The sequence below is a fragment of the Carassius carassius genome, chromosome 31 (assembly GCF_963082965.1).
Source record: "Carassius carassius chromosome 31, fCarCar2.1, whole genome shotgun sequence".
In the NCBI taxonomy this organism is placed as follows: domain Eukaryota; kingdom Metazoa; phylum Chordata; class Actinopteri; order Cypriniformes; family Cyprinidae; genus Carassius; species Carassius carassius.
Window position 1 is genome coordinate 7,815,849 of NC_081785.1, and position 11,870 is coordinate 7,827,718.

General features: G+C 35.9%; 1 protein-coding gene across 1 annotated transcript; it reads right to left on the reverse strand.

Annotated features, from left to right (window-relative positions):
- Positions 1-1,493: 1,493 nt before the first annotated feature.
- Positions 1,494-9,171, reverse strand: LOC132112030 (cytochrome P450 26B1-like). The gene is made up of 7 exons (XM_059519624.1): positions 9,010-9,171; positions 8,076-8,389; positions 4,428-4,652; positions 3,998-4,273; positions 3,674-3,829; positions 2,422-2,847; positions 1,494-1,878 (listed from the first exon to the last, which is right to left on the reverse strand). The coding sequence occupies exons 2-7, from the start codon at positions 8,277-8,279 to the stop codon at positions 1,501-1,503; spliced, it is 1,665 nt and encodes a 554-aa protein (XP_059375607.1). The 5' UTR covers positions 8,280-8,389; positions 9,010-9,171; the 3' UTR covers positions 1,494-1,500.
- Between the last annotated feature and the right edge of the window lie 2,699 nt (positions 9,172-11,870).

The following is an 11,870-nucleotide window of genomic DNA, read 5'->3' on the forward strand; positions in this document are numbered from 1 at the left end:
GACCAAACAGGCTGAAAGGGAAAAAAGACGACTATTAACACTGACTTCTTCAGCAGAACAGAAACAAATTTTTTGACTCTGTACATATATTTGTATATATTTCCCTTTTACTCGTGTTATTTTTATATGATCAAGGTTAAGATCACAATAGAGTCACATGATTCCTTTAGGATGACATTAAAAATCCCTTCTTCCATCTGTTTCTACTTAACTATAACCTTTCTTTATCCTACCTCTCTAACCACTCTCATCCTCTCGAATATATCTTGCACCCTTGACACTGAGGCACACTGTATGCTCTCCATCTGGTATGTTTGTGTGCCCTTCGGCTGATAGTCTTAAGGGTGTGTGTGTGTGTGTGTGTGTGTGTGTGTCAGTCCATGACAGATTCTTTTGTCAGTTTTATGTCCATACATGTGTGAAAGCTGCTTCCTCTTTTGCTCAGTGACCTTAAAATCTTTCAAAAAGTTTGTATTGCTACGAGAGCCTGCATGTCTACTGCTGGTCGATACAGGCACAGCTCTATTTTATCTAAATTGCTCTCACTGACTCCAAAACACAATGTTCACGCTCAACAATGTGCAAATAAAAACATCAAATCTCTTTATTGAACAGAGACATCTTAAACACTATACCAGAACTCCAAATGCACATTTCAGAATAGATACCATAAAAGATATACAACATGAGCACTACTCCACAAGACAAGCATGACCACGGTAACTACAAGTATTATAAGTATTGACACAACATGTATAAACATATACTCCTAATTTGGAGAAAAAGTGCTGCTTGTTTTCTCCTTCCCTGTATTTAAACTGTTCCCCCAGTTCACAGCGCAAGAATATTTTTTCACAGCTTACATTCACGATAAACAAAAATAACTATGCATTAGTCAACTATTTACATGGTTTAAAGCAATATGTAACTTCTGTAAGTTCTAGAGTACAGAACCGCAAGGACAGCACTTATAGACAACTAGTCATTTTAATAGTACAGTGGCCTAGCAATTAGAAAGTGGTGTGATATTATTTTTTTATTAAGTGAGCTATTTCTATTTACTTGAGAAAAAATATAAATAGAGCTTATTTGTGTTTCTACTTCATATAATAAAACAAAAACAGGTTTTGTTTATATATAACATACAAGGCTGAAATTAAAGAATAAATGAATTTAAATGCATTTCTCTTCTATTTTTTAGACGTCCTCGTGCACATCAAAATGGCTTGCTTATTCAAACCTAACAGGCTTTTACACAGGCTTAAGTAACTTTTTCATTCACTCTTTTCACAAATTCATTAAAAACAAGATTGCAAGACTTTGCATTATCTAATGAATGGGTCAAGTTCATCATTCCATCCATTTCCAGATGTTTTGCTTTACATAAACATCAGAAAGGAAACTGCATGATTGTACATGATTCTCAAAAGCAATTGTATGTCTTTGTGTTGACGTTCTATGTTGTACTGTGTCTCAATGAAGTTTTTTTAATGTTGTTGTTTATATATGTGTGGACTCCCTCTGGTTTCTCTCAACTCCGTGGGTTCTGTAGTTAAAAAACACGTGCAATCCATTGACAGGATGCACGATTGGCACCGTCTGCATCCTTGGATATGTTTCTGTCGCCAAAGTGCAATCCACTGTGGCGAGCAACTCCACTGCAAGAGTTTTCAGCACCATCAAAGCTAGCTCTCGGCCGATGCACCTCCTCACACCGCCTCCGAAAGGGACGTAACTGAAGCGGTCGGATTTGCTCTCGTTTCGATCCGTGCAGAACCGGTCCGGGTCGAAGAGCTCTGGGTTCTGATACGCTTCTGCTGTCTCATGCGTGTCACGGATGCTGTACATGATGCTCCAGCCCTTCGGGATCTGATAACCCTGCAGATGAACAATATACGAATTATTAAATTAGAGCACATTGCCTTCTAGACCTTTCTGAGACCTCAAAATATATAAAGTAATTATAAAATTTGTCATCTTAAACATTTTTACACCTTTTTTGTGTTTAGTGCGCAAAAAACATTTTACATCCATGTTTTCATCAGTAACGTCTTATTATTGTTACTACGACAACTACTTTTATTTTTTATTTAAATTATATCATGATTTTTTAATGTTCCTTAAATAAAATGTTAAAATATCATTTAATTTTTTGTTTTTACATGATTTTTGTGTTAGATGCACATTTTATACACACCATATAATTTTATAATGCAGAATATATATATATATATATATATATATATATATATATATAGTAATGTTTCTAAAATAAAATGTTACTGACAAGAACACTAAATTATTTTATACCATTTTTTATACCATTTACCATTGCAAACTACGAATACAATATCTAAAAATGGAATTTGCTGTACTTATTTTGGCCAAATACAAAAACCAAACCAAAACAAAACCACTTACGTTTAATTCAAATGTTTGCAGAACTGTCCTGTATCCCCCAGACACCGGTGGGAGGAATCGAAGCACCTCTCTGACCACACAGTCCATATAAGAAAGTTGATTCAGTTTCTCCAAACTAAGGTAAGGGACATGGGTCCGAGAACAATGCACCTCTTCCTTGTCCCCTGCTTCAAAACACATTGTTTTATTCATTGCTGATCTCCACTCACTGGTACTCTTCTCAGCAGCACCGCTTTCCTCACTGATGACGTTCCCATGGCAACGAGCGTGGCAGTATCCGTACACATCACCAATCAACCCCTCGCTTTCCAGCTCTGCTCTGGCGCGCTCACTCACATCTGGATGACGCAGGAGCTGCAGGATGAGGGATGTTGATGCACTGGCAGTAGTGGAGTGAGCAGCGAAGATTAACTCTACTGCGGTTTCCTAAAATGCATTTTTATTTATTTAGTTAACAAACATATATTCAGATGAAATAAAATGACAAAAATGAAATGCAAACAATTAACAATTAGAATAGCAATTTATTTTGCATTTACATATACTCACTAGAAGACAAAAGTTTGGAATAATCACAAATTTGGAAAATTTGGAAAAACTTACAATTGTATTTCATGCTCACCAAGGCTACATTTATTTGCTCAAAAATACAGTAAAAACAGTAATATAAATGTATATATAATAATGGTTATTATTATCAAAGCTGAAAAGTTTTTTGCTGCTTTATATTTTTTTTAAAAACTTAATACATTTTTCAGAATTCTCTGATGAATAGAAAGTTCAAATGAACAGCATTTACTTGTAATATAAATCTTTGGTCACATTATAAATGTCTTTACTGTCACTTTTGATCAGTTTAGTGCATCCTTGAATAAAGGTATTAATTTATTGTTATACAATTTTTTTAAATAATATTTACAATATTACTGTTTGCTACATTTTTTATCAAATAAATGCCACCATGGAAGAGTGTTTTTTCAAAAACAAAACAAAAAATAATAAAAAGAAATAAAAAAGAATTACTGCAAACTTTTGGCTTGTGGTTTTATACATATATACATGTGTGTCTGTGGATGTGGGTATAAATAAATAAATTAATTTAAAAATGTAATTGGATCAAAACATTGTCATGGGATCATCATCAGTGATGGAAGCAAAATATAATTCTACAAAATAAAATAATTAAAGCTAGGTAATAGTACAAAGATAGCACACAATAAATTTGGATTTGGCCTTCTACTGTAAGGTTTACCTTGAGTTCTTGCATTGTAAGCTCGTAGTCATCTTCCTTTGCACTGCTCAGCATATAGTCAAAAGCGTCACAATAATCACTGCTTGGCTGCTTTTTCAGTTTCTCTTCTATGATCTTCTCCATGGCAGACTGCAGAATCTCACGGGCCCTGATTCCCTACAACAAAACAATAGATTGTGTTCATGAATTAAAGTTCTCGAAAATGACCAAGATTTAGACATTCATCTAGTGACTTGGAAATGTACTCAATTTTGTTTGCTCAAGCTGTGAGACAGTGTGACTATTAGCTTGTGGAAGAAAGATCAGAACTGGACTTATTCTCACCTTACGCAGGCCGCTTATGGGGGTGTCAATAGGAAGAGAAAATAGATTGCTCATGAGCTGTTCAAAGGTTTTGGAGAGAGAAGTGATTTTCTGCTCCTCCAGCCGCAGACCGAGCAGGACTCGCACTGCGATGCGGAAAGTTAGGGACTTGGCTGCGGTGTAGACATCCACAGACCCGGTCTCGGCGCACCACTTCGCAATTTCAGACTTGACGACATCTTGAAGGTGTGACAGATAGGCCTCCAGCGCTCCACGGCTAAACACTTTTGCAAGGATCTAGGAAGCGAATAGAAATCTAAATTGTATTGATCAAATGCTGAACTATTTATTGCAACATTAATGGCTGGAAATGAAATATACATTTTTGTGAGGCTATAGCAAACAGTAAAGCCTTCATCTTTTAAGGGTTATTTATAAGAGATACACTTACTTTTCTTTTCCTCTTGTGCAGGTCACCAACTGAGTTTACCAGAGTGTTGGGCCCCAGGATGATGCGTGTGCTCTGGGGCCACTGCGTGCACACTAGCGTGTGTTCACCCAGCAGAATCTTACGGATGTTTTCTGCACCGGTCACTCGGATAAGGGGTTTGCCCAAAAGGTGAGTTTTAAAAACATTTCCATGTTTCTCGCGTCTGGAGATGTGAAAGCTGGATCCCTGATACAACACCATAGAGTTTCATGTAAAATCTTTCATGCAATACCCCGGGTCCTCATTACTTTTAACCAATTATTTCTAAGACTTTTCAAGTCATTTGTGACTATAAGTATTTTTTTTTATGATTTATAGAGTTGACAATAACTACAAAAATGTATGTAGAAATGTCCATACTACTTTATTAACTTTCCAGGCCTACGTCTTGCAATTTTATTTATTTATTTATTTCTCGTTTGTTTTTTCTGCAATGGATTGATGAGTTCTGCCACTGTGCATTAAATCAAGGTGAAAACGTCTGTTTTAAACACAGTGGAGAATTACACCCTCATCAAGTCCACACATGCAAAGAATAATTGCCCTTGTGGATTTGTACATTAGGCCAGCAGAGAAACTTTACGGAAGCCCTAAGAGACTATGGATTATTACATTTTCTTTCTTGTTTTGTCGCGATCATGACTTAATTATATCGTAATCTCGACATAAGTTATTTTCTTGTGATCACAATATAACGAAAGTTGTTTTCTCGTGATCACGAATTAATTTGATCTGTAGTCAGTTGTGGTCAATTTATTTTCTTTGTTGTTTTCATAGCTACGCTTTACATTCTTTTTTAAAGAACTTACAGTAACCACAAATGTGAGTCAGAGTGTGCTAAATGTTTATACTTGTAATATAAATCAGCTTTATAAATCATTATTTAGTTAGGCTATATAGGGTAGACCAGGTATAGTTGGTACAGGGGTACATTTGAAACACCTTAACTATTGTGCACAACAAGTCTGATCTGTGATATTTGCTTTGCACATGGGTATTACAGTCCTCTTCGATGGTGGGGAATTTGAAGCACAGGTGTGTCTCAATAAATTAGAATGTCGTGGAAAAGTTCATTTATTTCAATAAGTCTTGGTTCTTTTAATTGTGATGATTTTGGCTCACATTTCACAAAAACCCACCAATGCACTATCTTAACAAATTAGAAAACTTCATAAGATCAATAAAGAAAAACATTTTAGTGAATTGTTGGCCTTCTGGAAAGTATGTTCATTTACTGTACATGTACTCATTACTTGGTAGGGGCTCCTTTTGCTTTAATTACTGCCTCAATTCAGTGTGGAATGGAGGTGATCAGTTTGTGGCACTGCTGGGGTGGAATGGAAGCCCAGGTTTCTTTGACAGTGGCCTTCAGCTCATCTGCATTGTTTGGTCTATTGTTTCTCATCTTCCTCTTGACAATACCCCATAGATTCTCTATGAGGTTCAGGTCTGGTGAGTTTGCTGGCCAGTCAAGCACCCCAACACCATGGTCATTTAACCAACTTTTGGTGTTTTTGGCAGTGTGGGCAGGTGTCAAATACTGCTGGAAAATGAAATCAGCATCTTCAAAAAGCTGGTCAGCAGAAGGAAGCATGAAGTTTCTTGGAAAAAAGGTGCAGTGACTTTGGTTTTAAAAAAAAACACAATGGACCAATACCAGCAGATGACACTGCACCACAAATCATCACAGACTGTGGAAACTTAACACCGGACTTCAAGCAACTTGGGCTATGAGCTTCTCTAGACTCTAGGACCTTGGTTTCCAAATGAAATACAAAACTTGCTCTCATCTGAACCGAGGTCTTTGGACCACTGGGCAACAGTCCAGTTCTTATTCTCCTTAGCCCAGGTAAGACACCTCTGACGTTGTCTGTGGTTCAGCAAATTCCTTGACACGTCTGTGTGTGGTGGCTCTTGATGCCTTGACCCCAGCCTCAGTCCATTCCTTGTGAAGTTCATTCAAATTCATGAATCGATTATGTTTGACAATCCTCACAAGGCTGCAGTTCTCTCGGTTGGTTGGGCATCTTTTTCCTCCACACTTTTTCCTTCTACTCAACTTTCTGTTAACATGCTTGGATACAGCACTCTGTGAACAGCCAGCTTCTTTGGCAATGAACGTTTGTGGCTTACCCTCCTTTTGAAGGGTGTTAATGATTGTTTTCTGGACAACTGTCAGATCAGCAGTCTTCCCCATGATTGTGTAGCCTAGTGAACCAAACTGAGAGACCATTTTGAAGGCTCAGGAAACTTTTGCAGGTGTTTTGAGTTGATTAGCTGATTGGCATGTCACCATATTCTAATTTGCTGAGATTGGTGGGTTTTTGTTAAATGTGAGTCAAAATCATCACAATTAAAAGAACCAAAGACTTATACTTCAGTCTGTGTGCATTGAATTTAATACATGAGTTTCACAATTTGAGTTGAATTACTGAAATGAGCTTTTCCAAGGCAATCTAATTTATTGAGAGGCACCTGTACATGTACTTCTCCAGTCCGAAGATATCGGCAAAAGTTTTTTTTTCCCAAGGTTATGTTTTTCACTTCACCACATCCCTTCCACATTGAATAGCTTGTCATCCTTACATGACTTTTAAAGGTAACTTACATTTTCGTAAAGCTTAATCTGTGCTCTAAAAACTGACATATTGCATGGCTTTATGTCATGTAAGGTCATCGTAAAATCTAGAGAAATGTTCGATGTGGTCAGCGGGGTACAGATGAGACACGATGTATCAAATGTACTCACAGCAGAATCCTATTGCGGCACATGCAGTTTACTTGCATGACGTTATTGTGTTATGTTTATTAGGTTTTTGTTTGCATTTGATCTGTTTTATTATTGCTGTTTGCCATTACTGTACAAAACCAACATGGGTACAGTTGAAACAAAAAAGCTTGTGTTTATGAGCTAATTGTGGCAAATATGACCTACTTGTGCGTGTTAATAATTATTAATATTTTAGTAGACAAGTAAAGGAACTGTCATGTGAAAAATAACTTATTTTCTGTCCCTGGTTTTGGTGTGGTAAAGGAAAAAGCAAAAAGCGTAGCTACCAACTGTACCCAGCTTAACAATGTAATATGTAGGCCTAAGGAAAAAAAAACTGTTAAAATCAGTTCTCGATTTATTTAGGAGGGGTCATTGCGAAATAAGTCTGTAATTTTACTCATTATTATAGATCTAAACAGTAAGAAAATGTTAGTACGTGTATATTGTTTAAATGCATTGTTTACAATTTGTTAAATGCGCTCGTGGCGCCAAAACACTTTTCACAAAACGAAAGAGTTGCCTAAATAAAATTACAGACCTATTTCGCAATGACCCTGCCAAGATAATTCAAGATCCGATTTTAACAGTTTTTTCTTAGGCCTTCATATTTCATTGTAAAATATATAGCCTAACTAATTCATTTTTTTACTTCTAAAACATTTGAATGAGATAAAATTACAATGTATAGGCCTATATATAGCTTGGCCTATTAGAACTCTAAGTGTTACTTAGCTTATCAAGGGAACAAAGCCTAAATTCATAATCAATAAATTATAAATAAGAGCAAAAAGAATTTAGAGAAACATATATAATTTTATTTATGTGACAAGTCTTACCTGGATAAGCCAGTGAAAAGTTTCTCCGACCAGCGGCCAGCCCATGGAGCCCTGCGGCAGTGGGAGTTTACACGTCCGATCCCGGGTGATGCTCCACCTGATCTCCCACAGCAGCCGCGAAACCGCAAGCAACAGCAGAGCCGGTAAGACAGCACCGGCAGCCGCCAGCAACGCGGACACGAGGCAGATATCGTGCCCGAACATCTCCAACAATTAAAAAAAGAAAGCAAAGAATCCACGTGCGTGTTGTTCCAGTGATGATTTCTTCTTCTGCAGCGCGTCCAAAAGTTGTGTCAAGAAGCGCTTATGCAAATCTAGGAATGGAATAAAAATAGGACATTACGCGGGTTTAACATGGGTTTTATGAAGAGAGGAGATCTACCGTGCTGTCAATTTCTCCAGCTTCCAAGAAACTGACAACTATTCCAAACAGTTTTACAAGTTGCATGCGCTGGCATGTCTTTCATCCGAGTTTCCCATCTTTTCTTGGGGTGCAACCCCTGGAACAGCCTTGCTCTCGAAATCAAACAGTTCGAAACGAACTTGACGTTTTGAAAATGAGATGAAAATCACTCTTCCTGAACACGCTTCATAGTTAAACTTGTATATTGTATGGTGTACATAAACAACTTTTATTCTTTAGTTCTTTTATTAAGGTTCTATCTTCATTTGAAGAACATAGTGAAACAATAAGAGATTTAAATCTCCGAAGAATCATATAGCTACAGTGAAAAATGACTTCTGATAAGCGGATTGTTCTCACTTATAATCGATGAAGACACTTTATCGAATGGTGTAACAAATATGTTTTTGTCAGATCTTTGGCTAAAGCATGCAATCCTTAATCTAAAATAACAACATGATCTTAATAACAAAGGTAATGGTGACCTTACAAGTGAAACAGAGACGTACAACGAGTGTGTAGGCTACTCACCTCAACACGGGTGTAAAAGCATACCGAAGATATCCAGTGAAACTTCCAGATTCTCTCTTATGTGAGTCTTCTGTGCATCTCGCGCGCTCTAGCTTTATAGGTAGAGGCACATGTTTTGATCCACCTTCAGTGACGTGTGAGCAGGCTTTTTTCTTTTCTTTTTTTTTTGTATGGGAAATGTTCGTAGTTTATACACACACAGAGAGAGAGAGAGAGCGAGAGAGAGAGAGAGAGAGAGAGAGAGAGAGATTGTTGTGGTATTACTTATCGCCTATTTCCTCATTAGAATTCCATTCGATCCTCTTGTCATCATTTTCATGCACTGCATTTTTGGCCAGCATTCTAGTTTATGTCTACATAAAAAATGTTTTGTGTAAAAAAAATGTTATTCTGCTAATTAATTTAGATTAAATTATCTTCAGACAATCGAAAATAGCATGTTTGCATTTGTTTACAGAGAAGCTGCATTGTGTTAAATAACTTTAAAAAAAAATCAAAAATTTCCTTCGTTAGAACACATGTAATTTAACCATTTCACATATTATAAATTTTTAGTCTGTGGATAATTTAGGTAGGCCTACTTGCGCAACTTTCTTTTATTTTGTCGCCCCGAGAAAATTAACTTTATCTTAAACAAACCTAGATTTTGTAACATATTAGTGATGTTTAAATATATATATATATATTTTAATGATGTTACTTGTAGGCTCTACGTCCGATACAGACATTGATCGAGCAGAAGTTATTATTTCAGTTCGAGAGCGTTTGCGTAGGCCTATAGGATATTTATCGCAGTATGACTATTAATGTAAATTTTAAAGATGAAATTTTAAAGAAGATTTGCATCCTGAATTATAGTCAGACTGCGCAAAATATACGCAGTCTGAAAGTTTAAGCTTTTAAAGATAATTATCAGGATGCGGTTACATTTTCAGTTATTTTGCGCTTTGTGTAGGCTACAGTAATCTTGCAAACCATTTCTATATTATATATATATATAGCCTACATATGTCATAAAATATTTATTTCATAAAAAAAGTTGACATAATTATATAGATTTCATTCTGAATAATATTGTTACATACAAACAGAAGAAAGGTTCTGTCTCATTTCCCTCTTGTTACTGTGATCTCAGGCCCTCTATAGAGCTGCTTTTGTTATTTCCAAGCTACATTCTTAAAACAGGTCAGAAGATGAAGTTGGCTAGTTTTCATTTGTCTTTCTTGAATGATTTCTGATGTTTAAACTATGTCAAATAAGGTCAGAGTGAGAAAGGACAGATAGAGAGGAAGACATTCTCTGTCTGGGGTGGTTGAACAAATCCTGTTATTAATTTTAACAACAGAGACTCAGAATACCAGCTACAGCTCAAAGTCAGGTTAAAGACATGCAAGGACTTGCCACATAGTCACACACTCATGGCCAGGTCTCCTCTCACATATATGTGCTGTACACACCAAATAAACATTCAGAGGCACTATATTTTAAAATACACAAGGATCAGTGATTCATGAGTAATTAGTGCATATTTAAACATTCATTCAAGATTCAGATATCACTGATATTTACTGTTTTCAAAATATCCAGATATATTTATGTTCATGTTCAGATAAGTACAGAATTAATGAAAGTTGTAATAATTCAACACTCTTACTCCAGATATCAAATACAAGATTAATCATCTGGCAAAAGCCAAAGGAACCCTGTGCCATTTTTATATAATTTTTTATAGTAATTGTACTTCTACTGTACTTAGTTCTATTACATACTGTTACCTTTTTCTTATTTGATGTTTACTTTTGATCTTATAAAACTGATGAATCATAAGTAAATATTTCCATAAATTTACCCATCATTTGTCAGATGCCAAACGATAACATCATCAAAGAAGTCACTAAAACCACATCACAACTACAGATAAATTAGAACGGAATTTTACCTTTGTGAAATTTATCACAATTAACATGAAACATGAAACTGGTAATGTTGACTAAGGCAATAATATCGTTTTGTTGATTTTTCCCAAACAGACACTTGAAGAGTGTTGCCTTTAATGACAATGCTGATCTTTGATATCAAGATTTTCTTTGATTAACTTTAAGGATACACATTTGGTGGATTATTTTACTGTGGCTGCTTAGGTGATGTGCTGAAAATGTCCCTTTTTCTGTTCAGACTTGCTCTTAATGACAGATATAACCTACTGTCTGCTTTCCAGACACACACACACACATTTAACTCGTTAAAATTTTATTTTGAGGCATCGCATTGACTTCTATTGAGATAAAATCTCAAATTCTGTGACTATACTTTTAAAAGTGACAATTTCTATTTTATTTATTTTTTATTTTTTTTAAGTTTAATGTATTGTAGTGTAATTTTCACCTGGCAGATGGTAGAACAGACAAACATGTCTTAAATTAAATGGCAGACCCTATAGGCATATCAAGGTACCAGAGTATGATACAAATTTGGGGGCTCTCTTTGCTAGTATACAGCCACATAGCAACTACTGAAAATACCAAAGCAACCACATAGTAATGCATGAAAAGGCAGAGTACATTAGCAATCTTGTAGCAACATCCTTGGAACAGCCCACAACCCCGATGATCATGGAGAGTTTTTTTTATTTTATTTAACTTTACAAACTAACCCTAGTGAAACCTTAAAGTTGGGTTGAAATCAAAATTTCCCACCTATTTTCTAAATACATATTATAGATTTTATTGTGAACAATTTATCCATGCATATGACATCATAGTTCTTTTCAAAATGTCACAAATCGATCTTCCAGTGAAACAACAGACTTCTCCAATCATAAACCCTTCCCTTTTCTTAAATCGACTGCAAGCTCACATTCA